The following is a 17948-nucleotide window of genomic DNA, read 5'->3' on the forward strand; positions in this document are numbered from 1 at the left end:
TCGACGTGTTGGAAAGTTTCCAAGGATGAGGTAGTAATCTACAGCTAACATTCTTTTAGGTTTTGTAGCGTTTATTCTTGGGCCAAGAAAAAGTCTTGATTTTGTCGACCTGTGTAATTTAAGAAAAGGCAATTACACATAACTTTGTTTTTAATTAGTTCGGTAATTGAAAAACTAAAACTCAATAGGGAATTAACATATTGTGTTACCGACTTGTTTTCTAATTTAAAAATCCATTGTTGCATTTGGAATTGGGCAATAGTTCGTAATAAGATTACTTATGCTTACATGTAGGGGAAATTAAAAAAGGAATACTATTAGTGCATAGGCGAGGCCAGTCTGGTAGTTGTCTGCATGCTATTACTGCGGTTGTTGGACTTAAGGCGCAGCTCATTGACAAGTTTGAAGAGCTGATCCTGCTTGGAGAGCAGCTCGCGGGTTCGCTGACAACCATGCTGTGGGGCGCATAGACCAGGATTCCAGCGACAGTATAAACCCTTCCATAGGCGGACAGACCGCACGCTAGCTATGGGGCGAAGCACCAGCTCAGCCCCGTGCGTGAACGAAGGGAATAAGGGATTTAAATACTGGTCCAACGAAGAATTTATATGCGTCCACAGGGATGTGGTCTTATGTTTCAGATCTAAAAATATATGTAAATCATTTTCAAGAAAATGCAACTATAAATGCAACTTACCTTCGGTCACACGCTCGGCTTCAGTGTTACAGAGGAAGGTTCCGAAACGGCACGAGTACAGGTGATCCACGATGGTTATTAGGAAATGCTCATTAAACTCAAATGCGTTGTTAAATTGCTGGCTAACCTGCCACACGCTGTCGATGAATTGCAAAAAAACTGGTGATCTATCTGCATCCGAGTGTTTGTTGTCGCCGTGACCAACCCTTTGCTGGAACTTGTGTCCAAAAGAAAGCCATTCCTTCTCGATAAGCACCTCGAAGCCGCGCACAGTACGATAGTGGGGATCGAGCAGCAGCATCGAAAGGGCCGTCAGCTGTGCTGTGCGATCCCAGCCGTCAGAGCAGTGAACCACCACGGATGTGCTCATGGTCTCCACCTTGTCCACAATTCTGACGGCGCCGGCCAGGATGCACCGGATGTGCTTCAGCCACAGAGTGCTGTCGATAGCCGTCTGCCACTTCGAGTCGTCGGTTGTGGGAAAGCAGGCCTCCTTAACCTTGCGTAGGCTCTCCCGCATCACGTGGATGTTGTGGATGTCGAGGAAGTTGATTTCCACGTTCTTGTAAGCGTCCTCCGACTCGTAACCCCCACCCTTAGCCTTGTTGGCAATAGCATTGGCGCTTGGCCGCGCGTCCATGATAGTCAACTTGTCCGACTGTGCGTTCGCCTCCATGATAAAACTGAGGTATGCCTCATCGTCCGAATTTCGCTTGCCACTCACGCCCACCAGGGGCTGGGAGCACCGAGTGATGGTCGCCTGGGTCCGAGGATTCATCCAGGACAGCACCGGCAGGCGGCAACGAGAGCGGAATGTTGCCACTCGCCTCAGAAAATCATCGGAAGCCGCCTTAGGGACAGCCCACACGGCCGGATAGCTGTCGCAAATGGCATAAGACTCGTTCAGCTTGGTAGCCCGCCACATGTCGTTGGGAACGCCCAATCGCCGTAGCTCTGCCAGCGGTTCATACACCATCCATCCGTCCCATCCGCCGTTTCCGTTAACCGAGTTTGCCGCCGCATGGGCGAAGGCAAAGAGGCGTCCACTGTACGAGAGTGGAAAAGCGTTGGCCTGCAGTTTCTCGAACACCGTCCTGCGCGAGTGATTCTGCTGCTTGTGGGCGAAGCGCAGGTTACGCATGTCCTTGCAGAAGATTTCGATGCCATAGGAGTTTTCGCCCCGCGACGTGGCACCGCCTATCTTCTCCACGCGAGCAATAACGCCGAGTGGCACGTCGACGACCACTGGTGGCTCCTGATCCCGCAGAGGAAGCGACCGGAAGTAAAGACGGTAGTTAGTAATGGTAAGAGCCCCGAACACGGGCCCGCGGTAGGGACACACGTAGGTCACGTCGTTCTTCTGGTCTTGGTCCTCCTCGCCGTCCAGGTAACCGAAGGGCGTGTCCCGCAGAGCACCGTTCTCCCCGCTACCGTGCTTGGAGCCCAGAGAACTGGACTTGGAGCTGCTGTCTAGTGAGTTGCTGCTAGCTGCTTTGGACGCCAACTTGTCCGCCAGACTGGTGGAGGAATCCATTGTGGGATTGTGTCGCTAGTTGCGCAGCCCGTAATTCCAATTACAAAATTATGGATTAGGGATGTGAAAAATGTACAACATTATCAATGTATCGATAGTACTCGACGCAATACCCTGTTCAGACATGCCCTCTGCACACGCGCGCTTAAAATCGCAACAGCTGATGCCAAAACACCTGCATCCATGGAGGAAGAACAACATCTACAGTGTTCTGTCTAAAAAGCAAAGACTAGATATTAATTCCTTATCAATTTAATAACAGCGTTTAATAATAGCGTCTTTTCACAGAGATCCATCCACCATCCGTTGAACGGCCATAAGGTTTTGCCGTTCCGAAAATTTTCCTTTCTTTATTGTTTGTTCTGCGAACGAAAACATCAATGTTTGCAGCGAAGTATCAGTACATGTTCTGCACTTCGCAAACAATAACTAAAAGTAAATTTCCGTTTAGCTCCTAAGCCCAATTTTGTTCAAACTTTCCTGTTTTCTTTATGCTGTTTTTTCGGAAAATAAAAAGAAAATCAAAAAATGTTTTATAGCCTCTTCCCATAGAGTCCATCCGTTAGAAACGGTTGGGATTTTTGACGAATGTGAAACTCGTGTTCCCACAGAACTCCATCCACCATCTACCATCCAATAACAGCTGACTGAAGAGCAGTTGCTCAGCTCAACATTAACGAAGGGGGATTTCAACTCGGGAAAACTGTTGTAAAATTGCGCTCTCCTAATTTTACTGTAGAATAATACAATAATTAGATTAAGAAAATAGTTTAAAAACACATCTGAACGTTTATAACATATCCTACAACGAGTATGCATACATATTGCTGACTGGGGGGAGCCTAACCTCCCGTACCCCACACTCCGCTCTTACTACGCCTCTGCCTAGCCAATATTAATATGAAAAATTTGTAAACAAAACCAAATTAATACTGTTTTTGGTAAATTATAGCAACTTTGGAACTTTATAGGAGTACAAAGTACACTTTTAATTAATATTAGTTATATTTACGAAGTGCAGAACATATTTTGACACTTTGCTGCAAACATTGATGGTTTCGTACGCACATTTTGGCCCACACATAGCAACCTGCTCGCGAACGCTTTTCCGCTCATAACAAACTACAAATAATTCAAAAAGACCCAAAAAACAATGAGCTGAAGCAATATTTCATTTTTTCCCGCCATCGATTTGATTTTTTCTTGCAGACATCGTTCCAATTTTCACAGTCAAGAGGAAGAATTCAGAGTTGCACCGAGAAAACATCGCCCAACTATCGCATAAAAGAGCCCGTCAAAGTCCGTCAAAATTGGATGGCGGACTAACTGGGAAATTTTCGGAACGGCAAAACCTTACGGACCATCCGTTCAACGGATGGTAGATGGTGGATGGAGCTCTGTGGGAAGACCCTATTAGACAAAAACAGAAGATATTTATAAAACGGAAACGTAAACATAAAGGTTTTCGAGAAAAATGTAAAAGAAGTATTTGAAAAAGGTGGTGAACATATAAAAATACTGCAGTATCGTAGATTAACATCTTAAGATTATACAAAACAAGTTTTAAGTCTATTGGACAAAAACTTTAAAAGCTATGCTAAAATTAATCAGTCACATATTTTAGGTGAAAAACGCATTTTTAACTTTGAAATCTCGAAAAAATTCTCAAAAATAAAAAATTAATAAAAAGGCTTATCAGGGGGCGGGTTTTTTCTAATTCTTAAGCGAAATGTAAAAACAATATGGAAATCCGATCATTTTTAGCGGAGGTGCAGTGTTCCAGCAATCGCTTTGCTACCGATATATTAGCCGATAGTATCGGCTAGACCAATTTGTGGATGTTATTTAAATGACACTTAATAATATACAAAAGGGTTGAATTAAATCTATCCAACCAGTTTTTATAGAAAAAATCGCAAAGTTTGTCGATTTTTTGGTGCCAAAGACCCTACCCCCCCGGTAGGCACACACATACAATTACCTTTTGTTTTATATTTGTGTGAGTAAATTGTACGGGGCAGCTTATCAGTGTGCGTGTGCAGATCGCTGCTGTACAGAATAAGTGAGAGGCAGAGAATTAGCAGATCAATTTCCTATGCTCACTTAATAGGACGCTGCCGACCGCTGATTTAAAGCTCGAAATGCGAAGACCTCAAAATGGTATTTTTTTTTGTAGGCGAAGAGGTAGTTCGCCGCAGGAAAAATTTTTTTTACCAAAAATCGCCGCGATTAGAAGTGCCGTTTTTATCACTTTGGTTTCCGTTTTAAAATTTATATTTTATTTTGTTTTGTTACCTTTATTTTTAACTACTACAACTGAAGGTTGTTGGATAGAGAACTTTTATATTTAGCTTATACTTTTTATATAGACTTTATTCGTACTGTTGGCTTGAGACTGGTGCGAGAGACGTTCCTTCCACGTAAAACACAGACTTCGAGTAGTTCAATTTGTGAAACAGTCGATCAGAAAAATAACAACTGAAATCTTTATTTCATGTTAGCATTTGTGTTAATTCATTTACATATTATCTTACATTTGTGCTCTCCTTGTCTGCTCGCACGTCTACGCCGTTCACCAACTTTTTACAACTGCGCAACTTCACTGCGTGGCTTTGGCAGCGGAGACGTGCAAGAGAGAAAGAGATGTCAGTACCGCGGCTTCAAAGCGGTAAATTCTCGAAAATTTTCGCGATCTTGCAGGGGCGCATCGGCGCCACCGCGGTTTTGGGCGCGTTGAGTACGGGGCGATGAATTGTGAGTGCGAATGGGACAAGATGCATGGTCGCGGCGGCGATATTTAAGTTGCCGACGCAACACGTACCATCACTAAAACATGAAGTGACATCGATATCATTATAGACACACCGATATAACAACAAGCTTTCGTGCGACATATCGCACTCCAACGGTTTTTTATTTTTCTTGTGAAAACGTAATCTTATTTAGCGTTTTTAAAGAAAACAAGAGAGAACGCTATAGTCGGGTTGTTGTCCCGACTATCTAATACCCGTGACTCAGCTAAAGGGAGTGCGAACGCTGTGTCGGGTTGGTGTCCCGACTAATAATCGTAACTCAGCTAAATGGAGTGCGAGGGAGATAGATATATAATTTTTGATTGCGTATAACTTTTTAATGAATGGTCCGATTTGAAAAATGTCTTCTACATTTCGATAGGTATAAATATACACAACAAAATTGCATTTATACTTCTCGGAAATCTTTAAAGATGTGGGCGCAGGACCCATTTTAAAATCGTTAGTGGGCGATTGTGGGCGTTAGAGGGGGCGTGGCGCTCGGCTAAAATAAACTTGCGCTGCGTAGGAAGCCAAAGAATATGTGTGGGAAATCTCAACCTTCTAGCTTTTGTAGTTTCTGAGATCTCAGCGTTCATACAGACGGACAGACAGACAGACAGACAGACAGACAGACAGACAGACAGACAGACAGACAGACAGACAGACAGACGGACAGACGGACAGACGGACATGGCTAGATCGACTCGGCTAGTGACCCTGATTAAGAATATATATACTTTATGGGGTCGGAAACGCTTCCTTCTAGCTGTTACATACTTTTGCACGAATCTAGTATACCCTTTTACTCTACGAGTAACGGGTATAACTATTAGTTTTACAGGAAAAATGTATAAAACATAAATTATTCATTTTTTAAAACTTTTCATTTCTTCCTGGAGAACTTTTTGATTAAGTAAATATATTCAAAAATATACACGAAAAACGGTTTTTACCGGCTTTTTCCATGATCCCGTTATTTGCGCCAACTTTGACTGTTTTTCCCGTAATCAGTGACTGACTGTCGTACTGCGGGGGGTGTGGAATGTAGAAAATTGTGATTAGTTAATATTGTATCCTTATGAAAAAAACTTACATTTTTACTTGTCCGTCGGTGAGAATCGTACCCGGTTCTCCCGCGCGAGGAGCGAACGGCCTACATACTGGGCCGTTGAAGCACTTAAATTTGAAATATTTTGGCTTCCCTCATAAAAATACCTTTAACACAAATTGCAACATACGGTAGGTTCAGGCAGTAGGCGATTTCATTACAAACATTTCTGTAAAAGTAGCATAGTTTGTGGCCCTACACTCTAAAAAAAAAACAGCCCGAAATCGCCATTAAATCAAGAAATTCGCCATGGATTTCCGTCGATGGCGATTTACCGTATTTTTTTGAAAAAGAATTTTCTAAAATTTAAATCTTGAAAAATTGCCATCAAATTGAGAAATTTTCCTAAAATTTAGAAAGTACTTTTCTTGAAAAAAAAATGTTTGTCTTAGAAAATTTTCTTTATTTTAATAAAATGCTTAAATATTTTACTTTTTTATTTTCAAAACAACAAAGATAAAAGGGATAAACTTCCGTTTAGCTCCTACCCCCAATTTTTTTCAAACTTTCCATATTGACGTGTTTTTGGGTCCTGATTACGGGAAAAATAGCCAAAGTTGGCGCAAATAACGGAATCTTGAAAAATAACGGTAAAAATCTTAAAATTTTCGGTTTTTTGCAGTTTTTTCCGAAAATAAAAGAAAAATCAAAAAATGTTTTAGACAAAAACAGAAGTATTTATAAAACGGATCTTTTGTGTATTATATGATGGACGTTGATGCACTACGAGAAGTACAAACAAGTGGCCCAACGACACCAAGCACGTGCTTGTTACGCGCGGGGCGCGTATCAAAAATGCGAGTTCGCGAGGAAGAATACATAAAACCAATAAATACGAGACAAATAATGAAAAAAACATGCAGTTAGGAGTGAAGCAAATGAGTTAAAATGTTAGTTTTTAATACCGGGATAGAAGTTGATGTGCAAATTAAATGATAAAGAACGTTATAGTTATTACATAGAACGCGAAAGGGTTCGTGCAGACCAAAATTTGATGTACATCGAGGTAAATTAAGAGGATGATAATTACGTGTTAGTCTAACGGGAACATTAAAAGTTAGGCGGCTAACAAGTTCTACAGAATCAATATCACCTCTTATAAGATTATGCATAAAAATGGTACCAAGCATTTTTCTACGATTTGCAAGTGTCGGTAAATTAAGCAATAATAATCTACTCTGGTAGGAAGGTAGCCTTACGTTTTGATCCCAGTTCAAACTACGAAGGGCAAAAAGGAGAACTTTTTTTTGTACCGACTCTATACGGTCAATGTGGACTTGGTATTGTGGGCTCCAAACCGAAGAACAATATTCCAATATAGGACGGACAAGGGAGGTAGAATAACTAATAAAGGTAGGGGTAACCCTATAAAAGGTCATTACGTTGCATTTTAGGCAGTTCAAATTTAAGAGGTTATACTCACACCATACTTGAAAATGATCAATGTCTGATATTATTATATGTCAAACAAAGCTTAACATCATCAGCATACATTAGTACACGAGAATGTGTTACAATAGAGGGAAGATCGTTTATAAACAAAGTAAACAGCAAAGGGCCCAAATGACTACCCTGAGGTACTCCAGATGTCACATGGATCGTTTTTGAAACAGCGTTCTTAAATATAACCCTCTGAGTCCTCCCATTCAAATAGCTTGAAATCCAAGTTAATAGATTACATGGAAACCCAAGCAAATCTAATTTGAATAAAAGAAGAGAGTGGTTAACAGAGTCAAAGGCTTTACTGAAATCTGTATATACAACGTCAGTCTGCATTTTATTGTTAAATCCATTTATTACAATTGATGACAATTCAAGTAGGTTGGTGGTAGTATTAATCATTTTCTTCGTAAACATAAAGGTTTTCGAGGAAAAACTAAAAGAAGTATTTTAAATTGGGTGTGAACATTTTAAAATACTGCAATATCCCGCCAAAAAATGGCGACATATAATTTTCGATTAGTCGATAACAGCATTTTACCTTCTAATCTAGTGATGGACCTATTTTGCCTTTTTATACGATGTATCGTGTTCATGTTCCTCGAAAAAAGGAAATGGAACGGATGCCCTCAATGAAAGCTGGATAAGCTTTTAAAAGTACGGTACGGACGAGGAAAGCGCCGCGATTTTTGTTCAAAAAAATTTTTGCCTGCGACTTTATAAATGATTTATATGTATTTTTTGTTAATACATTTTATTTCCGTTTTATAATTTGTATTTTATTTTGTTTTCTAAATGTTATATTTAACTACGAGAACTGAAATGCTCTTCCTAAAAAATGTAATGCCATTCTCGTGCTCAGGTAGTATCATCGCTAATACATCGAGAGACATTCGATATAAATTTTGACACACCGATACCAGATGAGGCTTTCGTGCGATATATCGGGCAACATGACGCAAGTGTGCTCCAACGGTTTTTTATTTTCAAACATTGTGAAAAAATATTCTTATTTTGCGTTTTTAACGAAAACTATTAGTTTTACAGAAAAATGTATAAAACATAAAATACTCATTTAGCTTTCATTTCTCCTAGCTAGCTTATTGATTAAGTTATTATATTCGAAGATATTTAAGAAAAACAGTTTTTACCGTTATTTTCCATGATCCCGTTATTTGCGCCAACTTTGACTATTTTTCCAATAATCAGGACCCCAAATAACGTGGATTTTGAAAGTTTGAAGGAAATCGGGGGTTGGAGCTAAACGGAAGTTCACCCGATAAAAGAAAATAAAAAAGATGAAAAGGAAATTATTAACTTTATAAATATAATTATAAATACTTCCTAAACAAAAAAGATAAAACAAAACAAAAAAGAGTACGACGAAATCTGCAAGCTAAGCATAGGAGTAAGCGAGAGGCAAAAAGGTAGCTAAAGCCTTTAGCTGGGACCATGGTGGAACTATACAAGGTTGTCTCGTCAGCTCTGCTGAGGACGTTAAATATGTTTACCTCTCTGTCTCTCTTAAGCGATAGAATGAGAAAGCTAGATAGAGACTGGCACAAATAACGTCCTCAAAAGAGGGCAGCTCTCGCGACGAGATCACCTTGTATAGTTCCACCATGGATCCGTCGGTGACGGTGATTGAGAGAGACGGGTTGGTGAGAGAGTCGCTTCTGCCGAGGCTCTGCCGGCGTCGCAGTCGACGCAGTGCTAATGCAGGGTAATGCTTCAGTCGTAACATTGCTTTTTGATTATTAAAATTCAAAGGGGTAAGGGAAAATGTGTTTTCTCTAAAGCTGAATCTTTAAGATTAGCCCATTTACCATTAAATTCCAATACTCTACATATTTTAAATAATTTTATATTCCAAAACTCCACTTTTGGCATATCTTTCTTATGTAGTAATTAATAACCAAATCCACGTAATAAGAAGCGAATCTTTTTTGCTGCAGGAAAAATTAGAGCTTTTTAACAGGTTAAACCTCCTATAGCAGTTTCAAATTTTGTTTATGTAGCTTTAAATCAATTCCTAACTATTTAAGAATATCTTCACAACATTATTTGGTTTTATTCAAAATATTTCGAAAGATTTGAAAGAACGCGCGATCCATTTTGTAGCAATAGGCTTGGTTGGAATACTTTGAGCCATTTTTATACCCGTTACTCGTAGAGTAAAAGGGTATATATTCTTGATTAGGGTCACTAGCCGAGTCGATCTAGCCATGTCCGTCTGTATGAAAGCTGAGATCGGAACTACAAAAGCTAAAAGGTTGAGATTTTCCACACATATTCTTGGGCCTCCTACGCAGTACAAGTTTATTTCAGCCGAGCGCCACGCCCCCTCTAACGCCCACTAAATGGCCCACATCTTTAAAGATTTCCGAAATGTATAAATGCAATTTTGTTGTGTATATTTATACCTTTCGAAATGTAGAACACATTTTTCAAATCGGACCATTCATTTAAAAGGTTTACGCAATCAAAATATCTATATATATCTATCTCCCTCGCACAGCCTTTAGCTGAGCTACAATTATAGTCGAGTACAGCGTTAGTTTTAGCTGAGTGACGGGTATTAAATAGTCGGGACACCAACCCGACTATAGCGTTCTCTCTTGTTTATCTTAAGACTTAAGGTAGTTTATTTGAACCGATCTGCCTTTTATAGCTCATTTGAAAGGTAATTCGTTTCTTTATGGCATTTCTTATTAAAGATAGTTCCTTATATAGTCAATAAATATATTGAAGCAAACAAAAATAGCAGCTAACCTAAATTCAGAATACAATTTTATATACATTTATATGTACAATGCAATTTTAGAATTATATTGATTTCCTATGTAAAATTTATGCACATATCAAAGCAGGCCTATACTTTTTCCTTTCTAGAGAAAACCCATTTTTCTGACTTTTATTTAACAGTAGTCTTTTAGAAACCCTTTTAGGTGACTGTTAACTTAAAAGGGTCTCAACGAATGGTTATTGAAAGACCGATTGCTTTGTTCGGTTGAGCCGAACGGTCGGACCGAAACCGACAAGCAAAACTAAAAAAGGGTTCCGCTCAGAGAGAGAGTTTGTGAGCAACATTTTTTTCGGTTTTGTCGAGATTAAACTGCCCCAGGAACATCGGTTGCAAGCTCTGCAATTTTTAAATGGAATGAAAACTCCAAAAACCAATGGAAAATTGCCTGTAGGAGTTGCGGCAATACATATCCTCATGCCAACAGCAAATTTAAAGCTTGCCAACCAGGTCGGCTCAACGTTTTGTAATATTTCAAAATTGGCGCCAGTTAATTTGCTTGTTGTTTGTGAACCCAGCTGGTTTACAATAAGACCATGCTACAAGCAGAGCGGGTGAACTCTAAAAACTTCGGTCACACTACAAATGAATATTATTTTTCGACTAGTAAAACTCTTAGCCGAACTGAGTACTAGGCTTAAGGAAGTGAGATTCGCTTAGAATTAAATTCATGATAGTACTGATATCGTTTTGCTAAAAGAATATTTAATTTACATTTCCACAACAGATTAAAAACATTTTCTTACAGATTTTTGTGTTTTAAAATTCAAATCGCATTAAAAATATTAAAAAAAACGAAATATTCAGACCAATTGATTTTCTTGCTCTCCCTTACACGTGCCTTATATTGTTTAAACAAATGGAAATGCTTAAAAAATTTAAATCTCGGCATCCCCTTCCACCTGCCTTCGTTATTATTAATATTATTCTAATCAAGGTAAAAAATAAATGAAATCAAAAATACTGAAACAAAATATCAAGGGTAAAATGCAGTAATATCGAATTGCCTTTCTTGATGTCTTTTCTTAAATTAGTCAAATAAATAAAGCAAAACATTGCTTCGCATAAATATGAGTTTCCCTTATAAGAGTTGTCTACTGTTGATACCTTCTAAAAACCCCCACGTTAGCTAAATTGCCAAGAGTATTTGGTTATTTTTTACCTTTTCGTTACCTAAAAAAACTATTTCCTCTAACTTCATAAATCTTAACCAAAATTATCATATTGGTTGTTGGAGAGCTATCTTTTAGAGAAAGAGGTATGTCTTTTTATGTTAAGAAAACAGTTTATATTCTAGATTTACATGCTAATCGATTTGAAATTTAATTACATTCCGGATAAGTCATTCACCCCAAATGCAACCCTGCTATTAGCAAGGATCCGATCCTCACACAAAATACCCGAAAATACCATACTTAGGGATTTTGGGATTTCATGCATACGACGTCCACTCTAGAAGCAATGATTACGTCTCTTTTATCGAGTATTACTATAAAAGAGTAGATGTCGATTTGCGTCATCTTCCCCCAGCCCAAACCATAAGACCTAAAATTCTGGAAAAAATTGGGTCTGAATCGTGTGTTAGAGGAGGTGTGCACTAAGAAAGGATTTTTTAAAATTCGGATCCTTCGGAGTCCTTATCCCAGGACTCTTAAAAAATGCGAAATTGCGGGATTAAAATATGAACCATTCCCACAGTTTTTAACCAAACAAGTTGATATTTTTATTTTAAGCTTTATTTGTGGAAATCTTTGAAAGCCCAGAAGATGAGCCCCAACCGACTTCCGGTTGGGGGCACTTAATTATTTTTTCCGCACCGATTATGCGATCGGATCCGCTTTTGGTTTAAAGTGTGGAGCTATGCCATACAATCAGTAAGCAATTTTTTAATTTTAAATGATTTTTTTTGTAAGATTGCGGGGGTTTATGTGGCGTTTTTGGCAGCACGTTGTTTTTGTTTTTTGTATGCTTCGGCAGTTCGCAGAACTCACGAAAGAATTCCGAACACAGCTCTCACAAAAACAACCCAGCGGCGAACAGGCGAATGGGGCCTGGAGAAAAAATGCATTACATGTAAAGAAAATGTAACCGATTACTATCGCTGCTTTTCGTTAGAGAAGTTGTAATCAGAGCTCCTATGACTTCCCCTGTAGTTCTCAAGGGGGCCGGTGGCACTTTCGGGGTAGAAAAGGGATCGACCACCCAGTGGTCCCTTAAGGGTCAATAGGTGGCGTGTGTATTTTTTACAAGAGCAAAAGAGTTATCGGAGAGTGAACACTTCTATGTTAACACTTCTATATGAGTTAAAAAAAATGTAAAATGAAATTTTTGACAAGTTTATAATGATTTTAATAACGAATACAACTTTATTTTGTTTATATAAAAAACAAATTTAAAAAAAGTTAAAATAATAAAATAAAAACTTAATAATGAGATAAAATAAAATAATAAATGATAGAATTTTATTTCTTTTTATATTATTTATATTTAATAATGAGCAATTTAGCTGCAGCAATATTTTTAACAATAGCGGTGGTTCAGTAGCAAAACGTTTTCTTTCCTTCCATAACAAGCGGATTTTATTGGTGCTTAGATATATAAAATAAATATATAAGTACCTAATTTTATATACATAGAACTAAACAAAAATAATATTAGCGAATGTTTTTATTGCCATCGATTATACGATATCGGTAGTCGCAATATTAATCATAACGGATTGCCATAACTACCCAACCCCGCTACCATCACTAACCCAACGTTTGCGCCAAATTTTGTAAACATTGTATTTAATTTGTCTTATTGTACATTTAAAGTGTTATATTTTGTTGTGATCTGAGGTGTCGTCAACAGGTGAGTAACACCATGAGTTGTGCAAGTGAAATACCTAATAATGTGTGATATTTAGCCATGAACAGCAACAGGCACATTCGTCGATTTCTTAAAGAGGAGAAGGAGAAATAGTGGTGCAAAGGACTCCTACGTAAGTCTTTTTTCTTTGATATAAATATTTTAGTGAAATTTTCTTCCTTTTTAGATTAAAGCCACGAGATCGTTGTTGCTGCCAGAAGGATGAGTTTGTTGTGGGATTTAATGTTAAAGGCCTTTCTGGAAAAAAAAGCCGTAAACTCCTTTACACATTTCTATGGTGCACTTCACGGTAGGTTATTTTTATACCCGTTACTCGTAGAGTAAAAGGGTATATTGTATTCGTGCAAAAGTATGTAACAGCTAGAAGGAAGCGTTTCCGACCCCATAAAGTATATATATTCTTGATCAGGATCACTAGCCGAGTCGATCTAGCCATGTCCGTCTGTCCGTCTGTCTGTCCGTCTGTCTGTCTGTCTGTCTGTCTGTCTGTCCGTATGAACGCTGAGATCTCGGAAACTATAAAAGCTAGAAGATTGGCATTTTGCATGCCGATTCTAGGAGCTCCTACGCAGCGCAAGTTTGTTTCAAAAAGGTGCCACGCCCCCTCTAACGCCCACAAGCCCCCTCTAACGCCCACAGCTTTGAAGCTATTATGAAAATAGTAACTGATATGTATTCGCTTCGTCAATAACTATCGATTGGCCAAGTAAAAAATTGCCACGCCCACTCTAACGCCCACAAACCCAATAAACGCTTAAACCTGGCCAGCGCCTACATTTCCACCTTTCATGACCAGTAGTACCAATATCTGAAGGTAGATGGCGCAATACAATATACACTAGCGCCATCTAGAAAACGGCATTGGAAAAAATCTGTCTTTTTTTCTGTGGTTACTCTAATTCACATTATGTTAATGCAAATTTTAAAATATTTGAAATGGGGCGCGCATTTTTTTCTCTTTTTGCTCGTATACGTTTTTCACAAGTGCATTCACCTGCGCTAGAGAGAGTCGGAAGTTGTGCTAGGCAGAATTGAAAGTTCTAGAAAGCCTCTTCTAGAAAGAGATCCCTGGGTAAAAATCGAGCGGCGAAAAACATATAAGAAGGCATATTTCTATTAAGTTGTTTAGCTGAGTAACAGGTATCTAATAGTCGAGGCACTCGACTATAGAGTTCTCTCTTGTTATAACTGTATTTTTTATAATACACTTAGTTTCTTGATTCAATTTCAATCTATTTACTTAGAATGCCTTCTGTCTTTAATCCTATTTCTTTCTGTCTTTTTCTGCTTTTCACTTTTAAAACATGGTTTGATGTAAACAGGCTTGTATAATAAAATCTTAAAACATGGTTTGATGTAAACAGGCTTGTATAACAAAATCTAAAAATATATATTTAAACCCATGCAGAGGGAATTATAATTTAGTCCAGAAGTTTGTTACGCAGTAATGGAGACCTTTTCAAACCTATAAAGTAAATCCATTTAACCATGTCCGTCTGTCTGTCGGTTCAAGTTTCAAAAGCGTGAAATAAGTCTACATTTAACTGTTGGTTATTCTTATTTTATATTTATGCTTTTCTAGTCACAATTTTATTCCTGAAAGCTGCAAGGGTATTAAAACTTTGGCTTGCCGAAGTTAGTTTCTGTTCTCATTTTATTTTAAAACACTAAAATCTTATTTTTTTTAGATATTGTTTCAGAATCTGGTAATGCAGAAATATTGATTCCCAAGGCAATTCAATTGCAAAAGAAACGATTTTTTAAAAATAAATCCAAATCAAATAATAACAACAATGAGGCACTCAACAAAAACGTGTCAGCAGAGGAATTTGTTCAATAAATATAAATTAAAAAAATAGAAAAATTGTCTACTTATAATACAATAAATTAATTTAACAAAAAGTATTTTTTCTTGGGAAGTTTCATAGCATTCAGCTTTTTTGGTATTGAAAACACCAACCCCATTTCATACCCCTTTTCGCCACAAAAGGGACCGATAGGTGGTCCGATAGATGGTCCGATAGGTGGCCCCTTTTGTGTCGAAAAGGGGTATAATATGGGACCACCTATCGGTCCCTTTTGTGGCGAAAGGTAATGCAGAACTTCGCCATATGACCACCGCCTAGGACATGCCGTGGTCAAAGTGGATAGAAATTTACATTGCGGGTGGTATGAACGGGAGTTAGTCCCAAGCCCCCGGTGTATGGCGATTTCGCTAGTTCGGGACCAGTCCCGGCGAACTACAGGGTACCCCTTTTCGACACAAAAGGGGCCACCTATCGGACCATCTATCGGACCACCTATCGGTCCCTTTTGTGGCGAAAAGGGGTATGAAATGGGGTTGGTGTTTTCAATACCAAAAAAGCTGAATGCTATGAAACTTCCCAAGAAAAAATACTTTTTGTTAAATTAATTTATTGTATTATAAGTAGACAATTTTTCTATTTTTTTAATTTATATTTATTGAACAAATTCCTCTGCTGACACGTTTTTGTTGAGTGCCTCATTGTTGTTATTATTTGATTTGGATTTATTTTTAAAAAATCGTTTCTTTTGCAATTGAATTGCCTTGGGAATCAATATTTCTGCATTACCAGATTCTGAAACAATATCTAAAAAAAATAAGATTTTAGTGTTTTAAAATAAAATGAGAACAGAAACTAACTTCGGCAAGCCAAAGTTTTAATACCCTTGCAGCTTTCAGGAATAAAATTGTGACTAGAAAAGCATAAATATAAAATAAGAATAACCAACAGTTAAATGTAGACTTATTTCACGCTTTTGAAACTTGAACCGACAGACAGACGGACATGGTTAAATGGATTTACTTTATAGGTTTGAAAAGGTCTCCATTACTGCGTAACAAACTTCTGGACTAAATTATAATTCCCTCTGCATGGGTTTAAATATATATTTTTAGATTTTGTTATACAAGCCTGTTTACATCAAACCATGTTTTAAGATTTTATTATACAAGCCTGTTTACATCAAACCATGTTTTAAAAGTGAAAAGCAGAAAAAGACAGAAAGAAATAGGATTAAAGACAGAAGGCATTCTAAGTAAATAGATTGAAATTGAATCAAGAAACTAAGTGTATTATAAAAAATACAGTTATAACAAGAGAGAACTCTATAGTCGAGTGCCTCGACTATTAGATACCTGTTACTCAGCTAAACAACTTAATAGAAATATGCCTTCTTATATGTTTTTCGCCGCTCGATTTTTACCCAGGGATCTCTTTCTAGAAGAGGCTTTCTAGAACTTTCAATTCTGCCTAGCACAACTTCCGACTCTCTCTAGCGCAGGTGAATGCACTTGTGAAAAACGTATACGAGCAAAAAGAGAAAAAAATGCGCGCCCCATTTCAAATATTTTAAAATTTGCATTAACATAATGTGAATTAGAGTAACCACAGAAAAAAAGACAGATTTTTTCCAATGCCGTTTTCTAGATGGCGCTAGTGTATATTGTATTGCGCCATCTACCTTCAGATATTGGTACTACTGGTCATGAAAGGTGGAAATGTAGGCGCTGGCCAGGTTTAAGCGTTTATTGGGTTTGTGGGCGTTAGAGTGGGCGTGGCAATTTTTTACTTGGCCAATCGATAGTTATTGACGAAGCGAATACATATCAGTTACTATTTTCATAATAGCTTCAAAGCTGTGGGCGTTAGAGGGGGCTTGTGGGCGTTAGAGGGGGCGTGGCACCTTTTTGAAACAAACTTGCGCTGCGTAGGAGCTCCTAGAATCGGCATGCAAAATGCCAATCTTCTAGCTTTTATAGTTTCCGAGATCTCAGCGTTCATACGGACAGACAGACAGACAGACAGACAGACAGACGGACAGACAGACGGACAGACGGACATGGCTAGATCGACTCGGCTAGTGATCCTGATCAAGAATATATATACTTTATGGGGTCGGAAACGCTTCCTTCTAGCTGTTACATACTTTTGCACGAATACAATATACCCTTTTACTCTACGAGTAACGGGTATAAAAATAACCTACCGTGAAGTGCACCATAGAAATGTGTAAAGGAGTTTACGGCTTTTTTTTCCAGAAAGGCCTTTAACATTAAATCCCACAACAAACTCATCCTTCTGGCAGCAACAACGATCTCGTGGCTTTAATCTAAAAAGGAAGAAAATTTCACTAAAATATTTATATCAAAGAAAAAAGACTTACGTAGGAGTCCTTTGCACCACTATTTCTCCTTCTCCTCTTTAAGAAATCGACGAATGTGCCTGTTGCTGTTCATGGCTAAATATCACACATTATTAGGTATTTCACTTGCACAACTCATGGTGTTACTCACCTGTTGACGACACCTCAGATCACAACAAAATATAACACTTTAAATGTACAATAAGACAAATTAAATACAATGTTTACAAAATTTGGCGCAAACGTTGGGTTAGTGATGGTAGCGGGGTTGGGTAGTTATGGCAATCCGTTATGATTAATATTGCGACTACCGATATCGTATAATCGATGGCAATAAAAACATTCGCTAATATTATTTTTGTTTAGTTCTATGTATATAAAATTAGGTACTTATATATTTATTTTATATATCTAAGCACCAATAAAATCCGCTTGTTATGGAAGGAAAGAAAACGTTTTGCTACTGAACCACCGCTATTGTTAAAAATATTGCTGCAGCTAAATTGCTCATTATTAAATATAAATAATATAAA

General features: G+C 38.0%; 1 protein-coding gene and 2 long non-coding RNA genes across 3 annotated transcripts; 1 reads left to right on the forward strand and 2 right to left on the reverse strand.

Moving 5' to 3' along the window:
• Positions 1-132: 132 nt before the first annotated feature.
• On the reverse strand, positions 133-2300 carry mtm (phosphatidylinositol-3-phosphate phosphatase). Its single transcript, XM_017158884.3, has 2 exons — positions 698-2300; positions 133-643 (listed from the first exon to the last, which is right to left on the reverse strand). Exons 1-2 carry the CDS (start codon positions 2229-2231, stop codon positions 318-320), a joined length of 1860 nt encoding a protein of 619 aa, XP_017014373.1. The 5' UTR covers positions 2232-2300; the 3' UTR covers positions 133-317.
• Positions 2301-13076: 10776 nt separating this feature from the next.
• On the forward strand, positions 13077-15153 carry LOC138911998 (uncharacterized). Its single transcript, XR_011417631.1, has 4 exons — positions 13077-13230; positions 13286-13360; positions 13415-13537; positions 14937-15153. It is a non-coding gene; the product is annotated as an uncharacterized lncRNA (long non-coding RNA).
• Positions 15154-15643: 490 nt separating this feature from the next.
• LOC138911966 (uncharacterized) lies at positions 15644-17720 on the reverse strand. The gene is made up of 4 exons (XR_011417593.1): positions 17567-17720; positions 17437-17511; positions 17260-17382; positions 15644-15860 (listed from the first exon to the last, which is right to left on the reverse strand). It is a non-coding gene; the product is annotated as an uncharacterized lncRNA (long non-coding RNA).
• Between the last annotated feature and the right edge of the window lie 228 nt (positions 17721-17948).

This window comes from Drosophila takahashii, chromosome 2L (genome assembly GCF_030179915.1).
Source record: "Drosophila takahashii strain IR98-3 E-12201 chromosome 2L, DtakHiC1v2, whole genome shotgun sequence".
Taxonomy (NCBI): domain Eukaryota; kingdom Metazoa; phylum Arthropoda; class Insecta; order Diptera; family Drosophilidae; genus Drosophila; species Drosophila takahashii.